General features: G+C 34.9%; 1 protein-coding gene across 1 annotated transcript; it reads right to left on the bottom strand.

The window, feature by feature from the left end:
* On the bottom strand, positions 1-16,728 carry LOC123703674 (proton-coupled amino acid transporter-like protein pathetic). The gene is made up of 12 exons (XM_045651752.1): positions 16,714-16,728; positions 15,227-15,375; positions 14,024-14,168; positions 13,119-13,249; positions 12,405-12,489; positions 11,375-11,525; positions 10,437-10,634; positions 9,473-9,578; positions 3,904-4,017; positions 877-976; positions 404-495; positions 1-22 (listed from the first exon to the last, which is right to left on the bottom strand). The coding sequence occupies exons 1-12, from the start codon at positions 16,726-16,728 to the stop codon at positions 1-3; spliced, it is 1,308 nt and encodes a 435-aa protein (XP_045507708.1).
* Between the last annotated feature and the right edge of the window lie 469 nt (positions 16,729-17,197).

Here is a 17,197-nt window from a genome sequence, read left to right as displayed (position 1 = left end):
CTATTTTTTTTGAGAATAGAACCTAGAATATAATATCTTTTGAGAATTCTTAGAATGGCTTTAGTAGTTTCTGATTAATAATAAATAATTATTATGTAGAAAAGCAAGTAAAGTGTTATTTCTCTCCTAATTTCTTATAAGTAAAGCGAAAATTGAAATTTAAAGGTACTAATATACAAAGCTAACGAGTTTGTTTGCTTCCTACCTACCTATTCTTTAAGAAAACTACATCATTGCCAATTGTAATCAAAATCTGTTCAGTGGTTATTGCATGAATGAATAATTACAAACATTCATATTAGATCCTCACAAACATTTGCATCACATTATTAGCAGGATATGGCAATTGGCAATACTATAGTTTTATAATATAATCTGTAGTATAACAATTAATTTCACATACTTATTATTAACCGAAGGTTGTTTCCACGACACTAAGGTATCAATGAAAGCAGGCAAGATGAAAACAACGAAGCCCATGAAGAAGTTTCCTATCTAAAAAAAATTTATAATGTTAGCTATATGTACTTAGTTACCGCTTGTATGTGATATAAAACATAGCTAAGAATTTTGATGTTAATCGCAGAAAGATAATATAGGTAACTGCAATGGTAAAGTGATTTTTAAAATTGGTCATGTACCTAGTTTTTGAGTTAAATCGTAACAAAGAAAAATTATGCGTTACATTTTTGTAATACATTTTTTTTGAACATATAAAAATTAATGAAAGGAATGAAATGATGCGAGGAAAGAAATGAAAGGTAACTCAATAAATATTGTGTTTTGCAATACGACATACCTACTTAAATAATTACTGAATAATTTGTGGATTTTCTTTAAAATTAGATATAAGATATTTAATTAAAAATTTCTTACAAAAATCATCCATTTACTGAGGTTCGGAAATGCAACAGACAGACACGACAATAAGATGACGTGCACAACTCTAAAGAAACGCTCCCAAAAATTGCGCCTCCTGGAATAGTTATATTGAAATTATTTAACATCTCTAAAAAATGAAACTATTGAAAAATTCATTATCAAAGATGAATTTAGGAAATAATTATTTTATTTAAAAAATCTAAACCGACTTAAAATTGGCAGAACATGACAAAATTTAAATGGGACTGAGTGGAAAACAAAGGCTTTCAAAATAAGAGTTATCGAATTCGGTTCACCCAGTTGAAAGATCTGTAGTAAAAACCCAAAAAAATAATAGTTGTATTCATTAACTCCTTTTTATGAAGTTTGTTCGAAAAAAGCAGCTATATTGCAGTAAATACTCTGACTAAATGAATTCCTAAATCAATCAATGTTATATACCTCCTTTTCAAATGTTCGAGCAAATGTTCTCAAATTGATTAATCAAGAAGATGCCTCGCTCGATAGATTCAATTGCAAGCTGCGGTGTATGATTCGTGTTGATTTTCAGCAAGCTTAGGTGAAAACTAAGTTGTCAAATGCATGGAATTAATTCAGAGCATTGGTATTATGACACGTAGTAGCATTTACTATTTAGGAGGAATTAAGGAAATGATTTGAAGTGACAATCGGCAAAATACTTCAAACACGCATATATAGAGACTAGATTTCCGCCCGCGGCTTCGCCCGCGTTTGCAAAGGAAAACCCGCATAGTTCCCGTTCCCGTGGAATTTCCGGGATAAAAACTATCCTATGTGTTAATCCAAGTTACCCTCTATATGTGTGCTAAATTTCATTGTAATCGGTTTAGTAGTTTTTACGTGAAAGAGTAACAAACATCCATACATCCATACAAACTTTCGCATTTATAATATTATAGGAGTAGGATTAGAAAAGAATACGTTTTTGTTTATATATGAAATAAAGGAACCTATATGATATATCCCAATAGTTTTTACTCCAGACTTCGAAAGAAAATAATAAAACTCAAAGGTGACTGATATAGTGATCTATCTATCAACGCACAGCCCAAACCACTGGACGTATCGGGCTGAAATTTAGCATGCAGGTAGATGTCATAACGTAGGCGTTCCCTAAGAAAGGATTTCCCGAAATTCTTGCGGGAACGGGGAAAAACGGGGATGCACGTACAAAGTCGTGGGCGGAAGCTAGTAATATATAAAAATGAATAAATAATATTGCCCTTGGTCACGGCCCACTATGTGTTTTTAGGCCCGAAAAAGTTTCAGTCTTGTTTTATTGGAAATATCTAAGGAGCTTCTCTTTTTAAATGCACGAGTAGAACACCCAGAGTTTTATTTCAAAAACACGATTTTTAAAAAAATATTTAAAATATTGGAATTTTCGCGGCCGACTGAGCTAAATAAATTCGTATAAAAAAAATAGATACACTAGATAATTTATTATGTTGCTAATATATGTAGTGATTACAGGCGCAAATTATCCCTTTTTGAAATTTTCGATATTGTCGATAGAGGCGAAAGTATTGTAATTTTTACTGATTTTCGTTTTTATTTTTTTATATTATATGCAGGCGTTAGTAGAATCTCTGTTTAGTACCAAAAGAAGCCTTGAACTGAGGTCTACATGTGACAAAAATACCACATTCTAACCACGAAGTTATTACGAGATATCGATTTTCAAAGAATTCAATGTCAGGGTTGTCCCTAATAAAAAAAAGTCAAAGCTGTTTTTTAACAATTATACAAAATCGCCTATCTATTACCAAGTTTTAGTTTATGGTTTAAGTCGTTAGTTATAGTCGATATTTTAATATTATTCAACGATTTTTAATAAAATATTAAAAAAATTGGAATTTTCGCGGCCGACTGAGATAAATAAATTCGTATATAAAAAAATAGATACACTAGATAATTTATTATGTTGCTAATATATGTAGTGATTACAGGCGCAAATTATCCCTTTTTGAAATTTTCGATATTGTCGATAGAGGCGAAAGTATTGTAATTTTTACTGATTTTCGTTTTTATTTTTTTATATTATATACAGGCGTTAGTAGAAGCTCTGTTTAGTACCAAAAGAAGCCTTGAACTGAGGTCTACATGTGACAAAAATACCACATTCTAACCACGAAGTTATTATGAGATATCGATTTTCAAAGAATTCAAAGATAGGGTTGTCACTATTTTTACCGTTAATAAACAAAAACTTGGTAATAGATAGACGATTTATATAATTGTTAAAAAACAGCTTTGACTTTTTTTTTATTAGGGACAACCCTGACATTGAATTCTTTGAAAATCGATATCTCGTAATAACTTCGTGGTTAGAATGTGGTATTTTTGTCACATGTAGACCTCAGTTCAAGGCTTCTTTTGGTACTAAACAGAGATTCTACTAACGCCTGCATATAATATAAAAAAATAAAAACGAAAATCAGTAAAAATTACAATACTTTCGCCTCTATCGACAATATCGAAAATTTCAAAAAGGGATAATTTGCGCCTGTAATCACTACATATATTAGCAACATAATAAATTATCTAGTGTATCTATTTTTTTTTATACGAATTTATTTAGCTCAGTCGGCCGCGAAAATTCCAATATTTTAAATATTTTTTTAAAAATCGTGTTTTTGAAATAAAACTCTGGGTGTTCTACTCGTGCATTTAAAAAGAGAAGCTCTTTAGATATTTCCAATAAAACAAGACTGAAACTTTTTCGGGCCTAAAAACACATAGCGCGGCCGCGGCATCACGCGTGAACAGGTGGGCCAATTTCGATAATTCCTTTTTTACAATATTCCTTGAAGTACGAGGATCATTCTCATGGAGAGAAAACGTATACATGTACCACGGGCGAAGCCGGGGCGGACCGCTAGTACTTAATAAAGTTGGAAAAACTAAGTCACGTATCGCGGGTTCCTTATGTATTTTAAAATGATGCAGTCAATAGAAAAGGCTTTAGCGTAAAAATAGGAAACTAATTGTACAACTAACCTCCTATATCTCTTGCTTATATAATGCCATATTACCCTGAAAGGCACCCAGAAATGCACAGCAAATGTGACTCCAAGCGATGCGGTCAACAGAAACTGCATGATAATTGGTACACTGCAAAACAGTTTATAATGGCGCAGATGTTACGCTCGAATAGAGCAGAATGTTGCGATAATTAGTTGGGAACTATTGTAGTTCGGACTTTGAGGTAGTTGTAACATAATAACTCATTGGAATAGTATTCCTAACTAATTTTGCAACAGAACGGTATGTTGATGAAGGTATACAGGGTGTAATCGTTAAGTGTGTACAAGCGATTATTCCGTATCTATTGCAGATATCAAAAAACTTTAATCGAAAGTACTTAACCTAATGAGTACAATGGCCATAGATATTTTTTTTAAATAAAACGAGAAATATCCAAAAATGTTACATTAAACGCTCCCATACATTATTATCTCCCATACATTTACACCCGGTCAGGGCCGTCTTAGACTATGCTGGGGGCCCTTGGGCACACAAGAATTGGGGGCCCTTTGAAACCAAACTAGGTATACAATTTTTTTCCCATAAATATATATGTTTTTGCTCTAAATTGAAACTTAAATAAGTAATAAGAAATGAGAAAACTATGTACAATTTTTACTCCATTTTTTATACTTACATTTTACAAAAAAGTTACTTCTGACCAATCTTGTATTATAATATGGTCTTTTGAGGAAACTTTTTTCCTAATTTTTTTATATAATTCATTTGAAACGCTAAGTGCTGAAACGATAAGTTTTATCATAAAATCATTTAGGTGTGAAGTGATTAAAGAAACGTTTGCATATTAGGTATAAGGATGGGATGAGTTTATAAATCGTTATATCTTAGAAAATGGAAGAAAACTTCATCTTAGGAAAATAATGTATTGATTCTTTTGTATAGATAATTATATGATCTACAATTTGGGTAAAAGTGGTTATGTGATAAAACTTACCGTTTCTATTGATTTATTGACTTTTAGGAAAAAAAATTTTCCTAGTAACAGTTCCTAGTAACAGTCACTTCAAAAATATTATTTTTGAAGTAAAACTTCTTTATATGCACGTTGAGAGTAAAATTTCATGGTCTCATCATAACAATACCGTAACGTCATGGAGTAATTCAACGATTTTGGTATCTTACACTTTTTGGCACCGAAATAATTTTTCAAATCGCACCAGTAGTTTGAATTTGAATTTCGAACACGAGTTCGTGTTCGTGTTCGTGTTCGTGTTCGTGTTCGTGTTCGTGTTCGTGTTCGTGTTCGTGTTCGTGTTCGTGTTCGTGTTCGTGTTCGTGTTCGTGTTCGTGTTCGTGTTCGTGTTCGTGTTCGTGTTCGTGTTCGTGTTCGTGTTCGTGTTCGTGTTCGTGTTCGTGTTCGTGTTCGTGTTCGTGTTCGTGTTCGTGTTCGTGTTCGTGTTCGTGTTCGAACTTGAATTTTTCTTTGATGAACTTTGATTGAACTTGAATTTGAACTTGAATTTGTGTTCGTGTTCGTGTTCGTGTTCGTGTTCGTGTTCGTGTTCGTGTTCGTGTTCGTGTTCGTGTTCGTGTTCGAACTTGAATTTTTAACCGACTTCAAAAAAAAGGAGGAGGTTATCAATTCGGCCGGTATATTTTTTTTTTTTTTTTTTTTTTTTTATGTATGTACACCGATTACTCCGAGGTTTCTGAACCGATTTACGTGATTCTTTTTTTGTTCGATGCGGGATGGTGTCGAATTGGTCCCATAAAAATTTTATTCGGCTAGGCCTAGTAGTTTTTATTTTATGAGCATTTTTGTCTGTACTCGATGACTTAATTTCAATGTAGCAAGTAACTTTGATTCACTTCCCGGTAACCGATTGAGCTGAAATTTTGTATACGAATGTAAATTGGATAGCGATGAAACATTATCATGACATGGAGCTGATCTGATGATGGAATCGGAAGGTGGCCATAGGAACTCAGTAATATATTGACTCACCTTTATCGAGTTTGGGCTCGTTTGATTCGTGTTGAAAAATACACTAAAAAGTATTAAATAAAAATAACTGCGTTAAAAACAACCGACTTCAAAAACGGAAAAGTAAGAAATAAAAAAGATTTGATATTATTAATTACTACATATTATTTTTATGTGCTATTTATTAAATAGGTTTGAAGTCGGTGCCAAACACTAAGCACTTAGTATTAAGCCCATGCACCGACATCAAACCTTTTTAGTAAATAGCACATAAAAATAATATGTAGTAATTAATAATATCAAATCTTTTTTATTTCTTACTTTTCCGTTTTTGAAGTCGGTTGTTTTTAACGCAGTTATTTTTATTCTCTGATGAACTTTGATTGAACTTGAATTTGAACTTGAATTTGTGTTCGTGTTCCAGTTCGTGTTCGTGTTCGTGTTCGTGTTCGTGTTCGTGTTCGTGTTCGTGTTCGTGTTCGTGTTCGTGTTCGTGTTCGTGTTCGTGTTCGTGTTCGTGTTCGTGTTCGTGTTCGTGTTCGTGTTCGTGTTCGTGTTCGTGTTCGTGTTCGTGTTCGTGTTCGTGTTCGTGTTCGTGTTCGTGTTCGTGTTCGTGTTCGTGTTCGTGTTCGTGTTCGTGTTCGTGTTCGTGTTCGTGTTCGTGTTCGTGTTCGTGTTCGTGTTCGTGTTCGTGTTCGTGTTCGTGTTCGTGTTCGTGTTCGTGTTCGTGTTCGTGTTCGTGTTCGTGTTCGTGTTCGTGTTCGTGTTCGTGTTCGTGTTCGTGTTCGTGTTCGTGTTCGTGTTCGTGTTCGTGTTCGTGTTCGTGTTCGTGTTCGTGTTCGTGTTCGTGTTCGTGTTCGTGTTCGTGTTCGAACTTGAATTTTTCTTTGATGAACTTTGATTGAACTTGAATTTGAACTTGAATTTGTGTTCGTGTTCGTGTTCGTGTTCGTGTTCCAGTTCGTGTTCGTGTTCGTGTTCGTGTTCGTGTTCGTGTTCGTGTTCGTGTTCGTGTTCCAGTTCGTGTTCGTGTTCGTGTTCGTGTTCGTGTTCGTGTTCGTGTTCGTGTTCCAGTTCGTGTTCGTGTTCGTGTTCGTGTTCGTGTTCATGTTCGTGTTCGTGTTCGTGTTCGTGTTCGTGTTCGTGTTCGTGTTCGTGTTCGAACTTGAATTTTTCTTTGATGAACTTTGATTGAACTTGAATTTGAACTTGAATTTGTGTTCGTGTTCGTGTTCGTGTTCGTGTTCGTGTTCGTGTTCGTGTTCGTGTTCGTGTTCGTGTTCGTGTTCGAACTTGAATTTTTCTCTGATGAACTTTGATTGAACTTGAATTTGAACTTGAATTTGTGTTCGTGTTCCAGTTCGTGTTCGTGTTCGTGTTCGTGTTCGTGTTCGTGTTCGTGTTCGTGTTCGTGTTCCAGTTCGTGTTCGTGTTCGTGTTCGTGTTCGTGTTCGTGTTCGTGTTCGTGTTCGTGTTCGTGTTCGTGTTCGTGTTCGTGTTCGTGTTCGTGTTCGTGTTCGTGTTCGTGTTCGTGTTCGTGTTCGTGTTCGTGTTCGTGTTCGTGTTCGTGTTCGTGTTCGTGTTCGTGTTCGTGTTCGTGTTCGTGTTCGTGTTCGTGTTCGTGTTCGTGTTCGTGTTCGTGTTCGTGTTCGTGTTCGTGTTCGTGTTCGTGTTCGTGTTCGTGTTCGTGTTCGTGTTCGTGTTCGTGTTCGTGTTCGTGTTCGTGTTCGTGTTCGTGTTCGTGTTCGTGTTCGTGTTCGTGTTCGTGTTCGTGTTCGTGTTCGTGTTCGTGTTCGTGTTCGTGTTCGTGTTCGTGTTCGTGTTCGTGTTCGTGTTCGTGTTCGTGTTCGTGTTCGTGTTCGTGTTCGTGTTCGTGTTCGTGTTCGTGTTCGTGTTCGTGTTCGTGTTCGTGTTCGTGTTCGTGTTCGTGTTCGTGTTCGTGTTCGTGTTCGTGTTCGTGTTCGAACTTGAATTTTTCTTTGATGAACTTTGATTGAACTTGAATTTGAACTTGAATTTGTGTTCGTGTTCGTGTTCGTGTTCGTGTTCGTGTTCGTGTTCGTGTTCGTGTTCGTGTTCGTGTTCGTGTTCGTGTTCGTGTTCGTGTTCGTGTTCGTGTTCGTGTTCGTGTTCGTGTTCGTGTTCGTGTTCGTGTTCGTGTTCGTGTTCGTGTTCGTGTTCGTGTTCGTGTTCGTGTTCGTGTTCGTGTTCGTGTTCGTGTTCGTGTTCGTGTTCGTGTTCGTGTTCGTGTTCGTGTTCGTGTTCGTGTTCGTGTTCGTGTTCGTGTTCGTGTTCGTGTTCGTGTTCGTGTTCGTGTTCGTGTTCGTGTTCGTGTTCGTGTTCGTGTTCGTGTTCGTGTTCGTGTTCGTGTTCGTGTTCGTGTTCGTGTTCGTGTTCGTGTTCGTGTTCGTGTTCGTGTTCGTGTTCGTGTTCGTGTTCGTGTTCGTGTTCGTGTTCGTGTTCGTGTTCGTGTTCGTGTTCGTGTTCGTGTTCGTGTTCGTGTTCGTGTTCGTGTTCGTGTTCGTGTTCGTGTTCGTGTTCGTGTTCGTGTTCGTGTTCGTGTTCGTGTTCGTGTTCGTGTTCGTGTTCGTGTTCGTGTTCGTGTTCGTGTTCGTGTTCGTGTTCGTGTTCGTGTTCGTGTTCGTGTTCGTGTTCGTGTTCGTGTTCGTGTTCGTGTTCGTGTTCGTGTTCGTGTTCGTGTTCGTGTTCGTGTTCGTGTTCGTGTTCGAACTTGAATTTTTCTTTGATGAACTTTGATTGAACTTGAATTTGAACTTGAATTTGTGTTCGTGTTCGTGTTCGTGTTCGTGTTCGTGTTCGTGTTCGTGTTCGTGTTCGTGTTCGTGTTCGTGTTCGTGTTCGTGTTCGTGTTCGTGTTCGTGTTCGTGTTCGTGTGTTCGTCCTTCCTCGAGGCTATCTAACAGTGACATTATTTTTCAGATCAGACCCGTAGTTCCTGAGATTAGCGCGTTCAACCAAACAAATAAAATTCAATTCAAATAAATCCAATATCTAGGAATTCTGACTGTTGTATTTTCCTAGAAAAATAGTCTTGTGACGGGACAAACAAGGCTAATCTTTCAAAGAAAGGAGATTTGTTAGTGAAATAAACATGGCATTCACGGTGAGGTTCTCTTTAGTCTTTATATCTTTCTTTTCTTTGTAATTTGATCTGACGGTTTCACAAATTTAATTAGTTGTGAAGTAACCTGCTCATGCATGTATCATAGAAAAAATATTGAAAAATTCGATAATCTGGGAATGTAATAATTTCTACGATTTATTTGAAAATAAACAAAGATATCTTTGTTTTTTTTTAATGACATTCACAGCCTTGGTTAAGTTGATAAAATAATACATAGTTATACCAGTATTAAAATGATTTTATAACATGTTCAATTCCGCCGCGTCTGTCTGTATGTTCACGATATAATCAATAAATACTGCACCGATTATTATTATCGTTTAGTAAGTACACTATTCGATCGCTCTACGAATTTTTTAAAAGTATACGAAAGTTTTAGTATATCAGTTGTAATGTTGAAGACAACATGGGCAAATCCGCGGACTAAAAGCTAGTTTATTATAAATACTAACGTATCCAAAGGCATGTGTATCGTGATCGGTGTCCGACACTGCTCTCCCCACGCCCAGTATCCAAAGAAACCGACTATAGTGACAAAAGTTACGACTACCGCCATTCCTGAAAAATATATTATTGTTGAGGGATGTTTTAATATGAATATGTATAATGCAAAAGTTTGTTATAATGTATGTTTGATTCTCTGTCACGCAAAACAGCTGATCGGATTTGTGTGTAATTTGTTAGAGCGTGTGTGCCGAGCACACGTGTCAGAAGAGAAACTTCTTTTGCAAGATTCAAAGATAACAGTCATAATCGTCGCCTTACTCCATGACGTGACGGTATTGCCATGACACGACCTTGTAATTATACACTCAACCCGCCTAAAGAAGTTTCTCTTCAATAAGATAAATATGAAAAAAAAAAATTGGTATCTCAACGAAATTAAAAACAAACAAATCATTTGTTCATACGCATAATGTAGAATTTATTAATGCTTCAATAGCTGCTGCGGTGATGTGGGGTGATTTAATTTATTTCAATTATCTGTTATTTGGTAGAAATGACAGCACACATGAGGCATTTTTGTTCTATGAACCAATTATACAGTAAATTTAGGTTGTATATGAATTCTCTCAATAAAAGAGTAAACAGCTCATTCGCTCAATCGTTACTTCACAATACGAAATAGCTTTTAACTAAGTTACCCTCTATGTGTGTGCCAAATAACTTGAAAATTTGTGCAGCAATTTTAGCGTGAAAGAGTAACAAACAAACAAACATACAAACTTTTGCATTTATAACATTAGACGGATAGAAAAAGTAAGTTAAAAAAAGATCCTTTTTTGAGATTTCTGAGGCGACTAAAATATAACAAAATAGCCCCATAAGATTTTACAATGCAAGATTAAGTTTCAAATCAGTGAATTCAATCCTGTCCTATCACTGAAAGACCCTCTTAATTAAAGCCGTATTTACCACATTGTAACACGACATTGAAGTACTGTGGCCGTCGCATGTTGTTCTCAATTGGTAGAGATACACCGCTGCCGTCGATACTGTAGATACAAACGCCACAGAAACGGAGCAAGCCATGTATGCTCTTCCACGCGGGAACTTTGTGAATGTCCTTAGCGATTGAGATGCTATAGTACATGGTTGTAATGACGCATACAGCTGTAAGAGCAATATTGATTTAGATGAAACGCACCGTTGACTTAATCAATGGTAATGGACTAAAAAAACAAACTAACATTGTCGCATATTATGTAATGAATAGGGAACGTATTATAACAATAACATAATATAGATATCGGTGCGAATTATTCTTACGGTATATTACGGTGCATTTACATCAAACGAACATAGAGCTGGAGCTCTAGCTCCAGCTCTATGTTCGTTGAAAATCGTTCTTCTTCTATGTTCGTTGAAAGAATGCTCTTGCTCTAGCAAGAGCATTCTTTCGTGATCATTTATCGTAAACAAAAACTCGTATTCGGTGTTGTTCAGTATTAGAAAATTGCATAGAATCTTTTCGAACGCACTAAGAACAACGAAAGAATGCTCTACGCCTGTTTACACTAAAAGAATTTGACATAGTGGGATTAAAATGAGCATTCGCTCGTTTGATATAAATGCACCGTCAAAGGATGTCGCTGTCCAACGTCTGTGTTGATCCAATTTTATAATAATTTTTAAGATCCAAGCATTTGTCTATATGGTTGGATCTTAAAAATTACGCAACAGATTTTGATTGGTTTTTTAAATATACAGAGTGATTTAAGAGGAAGGTTTTAGGATACAATTAATGAAGTTTTTGTTATAATTTATTAGGTTTCAGATAAAGCAGGCGAAGCCGCGGACAGAAAGCTAATTATAATATTATATTTAACGTAGATAAATAGTTTTGAAATTACCAGTGAAAAGATCTGCTATGAGAGAAAATGGCGCCAAATATTTTATACTACGTATTAGACAGAGAAGTACCAAAGGTATGGAAATCATGATGATGTAGATACTAATGTCAAGATTCAGAGCTTTCATGTGCGATGATACAGCTTCTAAACTCTGCAACATAAAGATAATATTATGTTATATTGTAAACAGAAATGCTACTAAATGTGTGCCTGAAAATATTTAAAATTTGGCGTCAAGCGCGACAGCAGATTCTTATTGCAATTTTTATTATTTGATATAATAGACATCTTTAATTCTTTATATATAAAAACTAGCTTACCGCCCGCGGCTTCGCCCGCTTTTTCTAAAACGTTTTGAGATTTAAACTATCCTATCTCTCAAGTTGGATCGAACTGCACATGGTGTGCGAATTTTATTATAATCGGTTAAGTGGTTTAGGAGTCCATTGAGGACAAACATTGTGACACGAGATTTATATATATTAAGATGAATCGCGAAATGTGTTGGTAAGCGCATAACTCGAGAACGGCTGAACCGATTTCGATAATTCTTTTTTTATTATATTCCTTGAAGTACTAGAATGGTAGGAGAAAACGTAAACATGTACCACGGGCGAAGCCGGGGCGGACCGCTAGTATCAAATAAAAATTGCAATAAGAATCTGCTGTCGCGATTTTTGATTTTATATAAATTGTCACTGATATTTTCGTGGCCGTGTAATTGTAAATGGAAGGCACAGGCTCCTGAAAAACAGTTTTTACCATCTTAGGAACCTGTGGTCACTGGGGTACAACTGTTTTGTGAAAATAAATGATTTATTTATTTATTAAAAGATATGTTTTGTGAAAATAAATGATTTATTTATTTATTAAAAGATATAATAATATTATGTATAATTGTATACGATTAAAATAGCAATTCTTTTCAAAGAATTGCTCTTGACAGCATGAAACGACTTGAAGGAGCCTCGGGCTTAAATTTGTTCCAGAATACAACGGAAATAATATAATATCATATAATTATTTGTACCTGTTTAAGCGTATTCGCTGCCATTATTTCAAAAACACAACATGTCCCGTTGAATTCCATGAATAATAATAACTCGACGAAATATCTATAAGACATAGGAAATTTCATGTGAAAGTCGAAAGATAAGAATTTTCAAGCACATCATCTATAAAAACTACTGCACCGATTACAATGAAATTTAGTATGTAGGTAGCTGAAGACCCAGAATAAGACATAGGCCCCCACGGGAAGCCGCAAGCAGATATCTAGTTAAAACAATAAAACACTTTATTGCACAATGCACATTGCATAGCTTCTATCGCGGGCCTTGAGCGCGGGGACCGAATCGAGAAAAAAAACCTCACGCTCCTCACTCCGACGGGCTCGGAGGTGTGGTTTGAACTTTGAAGGCATGCTATGCAATAGCTTTACCGCGGCAGTCCCCGAGTGCCACACGAGTGTCTTTTTTAATATTTTAAATAATTAGACATGATAATTTTAACATATTTTACGTATACAAAGGAAATTCATGAATTTGATTATTAAAAGAGTACCTATAGTTAATAATATTAACCATGATTTTATACCACCAGCGCGCGTCAATAAATGAAAACCTATACGTATACACATTACATCCATATCGGTTCAGTTTTTCTCGACTAATACAAATTTAAAGTCTCCATAATATCTTTATCACAATCACAATATTAATACTTAGTTAAAAAAATGTAAAACCTAAACGTTTTACTATATCTCCTGAAGAACAACCATGGACCAGTTGCCACCGCCGCTTCTGCGAGGTCAGCGTAAGAGAGTCTTGCTACTCGCAACCGATTGTACATTTGTTGAGCTGAATTTATTAACATCTATAACAAATATAATTTATTTTTAAACTTATAAAAGTTAAGAGGTTCTTCGGTCTTCATTTATACTATATATTGTAATATTATAAAGCTGAAAAGTTGGTTTGTTTGAACGCGCTAATCTTAGGAACTACTAGTTCGATTTGAAAAATTCTTTCAGTGTTAGTAGCCTATTTAGAAAGGAAGACTATAGGCTATATTACCTATATCATCGCGGAGCGGAGCTACGCTGAAGATTTTGTTTGTTTGTTTGAACGTGCTAATCTCAGGAACTACTGGTTCGATTTGAAAAATTATTTCGGTGTTAGATAGCCCTTCGATCGAGAAAGCCATATTATATCATCACGCTAAGACCAAAAGGGTAAAACCGCGGGGCACAGCTAGTTTATAATATTTTGAACTACATCTGCTAATGCAGACGATTGTTCCTCTGTTCTGTTTAGACAAATAAGTATTAAGTAAAATCAGGGATTTTTTAATTTCTTTGATTAAATAATTGATTGTAATTGGTATATTCAAAAACTGATTTTAATGAAATCGTTTTAGGATTATTTAACAGAAGAAAGTAAACCCAGTTGAAGCCGAAACTAGCGACTTGTAGTTTATATAAAACGAACATAACAAGGAAACTGTCAATTCTTTCAATTCTCCATAGGTTTGAGCTCCATAACAAGCGTATTTAATAGTAAAACAGTTTAGTTGTATTACAAGAAGAACCATAAAAATCTTCCTTATTCAATATTCTCACACTTCGTCGAAAACATTTAGAAGACTTACATAAGTACAGTATGGCACTAAAATTCCAATAACCAATGTTGCAAAGAACGAAGCCCACAGTCCTCCATACATGTAACCTTCATGGATACCTAATATACCAGCGCCCAGACAACCTTTTATTAGATGTGCTGTTGACTCGACTAAACTGAAAATAGATAACATAATATAAGCCATTGTTACTATTATAATAGAGCCATTTTAATAGGCAACATTTGACAGTTCAACAAAATTCAACAACGTAACCTAGTAACGACGACATAGAATAACATGATATTCCGTTTTGTTAGAACTGCACATTTGCTTTACTTTTTTAAATTACGATTACATATTTATAATAATAATGACCAATACAAGTAATTTTTAGATTTCATTTTACTGATAAACCATTCTACACATAATAAACAATTTCTTAATTGAAGAACTGACGTCGCTACAATTTTGTGTCAATAATCCTTTTTTCTTTTTAAATACCAGAGATGTTACTCTAAAAATCGAAATCTGACATCTAGAATCGAATGCATTGATTACTTGTGAATAAAAATCATCATTCGATTGACAAATGTTTCAAATCCGTATCGATTAATTCACTTTAATCGATGTTTTTATACAAGTTACATCTCTTCGAAGATAAAATTGATAGACGTCAAATGTTGCCTATTAAATTGGCTCGACTATATTACTACGAATGTAATAACTTCATCTATTTCTGCTACTCCTACTAACACTACTTAAATGATGTAAGATGTAGTAACTGAGTAAAAATATGTTATAATATTGACTTATAGCTTATTGAGAAGTTTGTGAAGCATAAAATGAAGTAAAATATATTTTAGCGATCGTTGTGCTTGCTACTCAGCTTAGAACGATAAAATGAGAATAAGTAAGTAGGTACACATTATAAATGTGGTAAGTCTCAAAGGTAACTTTGTATCTATTACGAATATTCAGACGGTTGAACACGCTTATCATAGGAACTATTGGTTCAAATTGAAAAATTATTTTAAGAAACCTAGTCTTTTTATCGAGAAACATACGTGTATAAAACATAATAGACTATTAATACGAGCAGAGCCGCAACAGCAAAGTTATTAATGCGGAAAAAAATATTCATATTATAAGAGCATTCGATGTTACTTTATTGTTATTATATTCGATGTCAATGATGAGTATGTAGATTGTAGGTACTAGATTAAATATATGTACTTAGTGGCATAAAGATTCTGTCGTTCTGCCGTGAAGTCATAATCGATGGCTTCCACTCCTGGATATAATTCATATGCCGTGCTTTCAACACGCTGTAGGTATCCTGTTAATTCTTCATGTAGTGTGCAGAGAGAGGAAATGTCATCATCCTGTAATATTTACTTACTGTTATAGTGTTATAGTGTATTTTATATTTACTATTATTGTGTATATCTTTCCAAATTTGTAATTGTAAAACTTTCTGCTGGGCATTGGTTTCTTGGAAGAAATTGCTATTCAGCAAAAAGCCAATTGCATTTGTTATACCCTGCTTTGGTTAAACTTTATATTATGTGTGCAATAAAGAATAAATAAATAATATTGTTCTTTTTGTAGATCTACAAATTTCCTTTGATGTCAAAAATAATTTTGCATATTATACCGGACACAAAGAGTAGGCGTTCGTTTATTTTGTGCTATAAAAACTTTGGTAAAATCTGTTGTTAAAATACTCACGTTATTTTCGATTTCCACATCATTCCTTTTGCTTTTGTGTGGGACGTTCTGGAAATTATGAAAATAACTTTGTATTATCCTATCCTACTAATATTATAAATGCGAAAGTTTGTGAGGATGATCCATCCTCACATATGATGTAGGTATGTATGGTATGTGTATATGTTTGATACTCTTTCACGCAAATACTACTGCACCGATTACAATGAAATTTAGCACACATTATAGGGGGTAACTTGGGTTAACACATGCAGGTTTTTCTTTGAAAACGCAGGCGAAGTCTTGGGTGGAAAGCTAGTACGTTATAAATTCTCCTATTTCTAGCTGTTCAGGAATAGGCTTATTTTGATTTTTTATCTATACTAGAAGGATATTCTAAATAATAAAAATGAATCGACAAATGTGTTGCTAAGCGCAAAACTCAAGAACGTCTAAGCCAATTTCGTTGATTCTTTTTATAATATTCCTTGAAGAACGAAGATGGTTCATATGGAGAGAAATCGTAAGCCAGGGCGGACTAATAGACGTAACGGTGTATATATATATATGTATATTTACATCAAACAAACTCGTACGGTATTAAATCGTACGGAATTAATTCGTACGGGACTAACTAGTACGGGACTACTTCGTACGGGACTATATCGTACGGGACTATAACGTACGGGATTAATTCGTACGGGATTTACTCGTACAGGACAGTCTCGTACGGGATTAATTCGTACAGGATTAATGTGTTTGGGCCTAATTCGTACGGGATGTCTCGTTCAGGATGAACTGGTCCGAGTTTGCAAAAGCATTCTTTCGTGATCTTTTAGTGTAAACGACAACTCGTATTCAGTGTTGTTCAGAATCAGAACATTGCATAGAACCATTTCAAACGCACTAAGAACAACGAAATAATGCTCTAGGCCTGTTTACACCAATAGACTTTAAGCTTAGACTTTAAGTATAATTCAGATTGAACATGCATAACAGTTAAAAGTACTTACTTTATTAGAAGACATTCGAAAATTTGTATATCTATTTACATTTTAATTCTTGCCATTGCTCTATTATTAGAAAATATATTATTGATAAATTACGTAACACTTGATTGAATATTGTGACGTTAATATTTTTGACACTTAATTTTTTCATTTATGGAAGGTAAAATTTGTCTATAATTGCTCTATTAAAAAGTTTTAACTTCATTTTGATGGATGCAGTCTTGGATGCAGTGGATGCATGATAGAATATGCATGAAATAAAATGAATATAAAATCTTTAGGGTTGATCAAATAAAACTCAAGTTCAAGGATCATTTATTTATTTAGCAACGTCCATTCTTACACCACGGTCCTTCATCCGATATAGCGTATCCTTTAGTACTGCCTGTCTTATCCCCACAATCATCAGATTCGCAGGAATTAATTTCACATTCAGCACTTCTACACGAATCTTCCTCCTTCTTACATTCATAGGTAACTTCGCATT

The sequence above is a fragment of the Colias croceus genome, chromosome 27 (genome assembly GCF_905220415.1).
Source record: "Colias croceus chromosome 27, ilColCroc2.1".
Classification (NCBI taxonomy): Eukaryota; Metazoa; Arthropoda; class Insecta; order Lepidoptera; family Pieridae; genus Colias; species Colias croceus.
Note: the sequence above shows the minus strand (reverse complement) of the source record. Positions and strands in the feature narration are given on the sequence as shown.

Coding starts and splice junctions, on each gene's coding strand:
- LOC123703674 (XM_045651752.1), bottom strand. Junction 12,490..13,118: donor AGATATAGTAAAACGTTTAG/GTTTTACATTTT, acceptor TATGTCTTATAG/ATATTTCGTCGAGTTATTAT. Junction 23..403: donor CAACCTTCGGTTAATAATAA/GTATGTGAAATT, acceptor ATTATATTCTAG/GTTCTATTCTCAAAAAAAAT.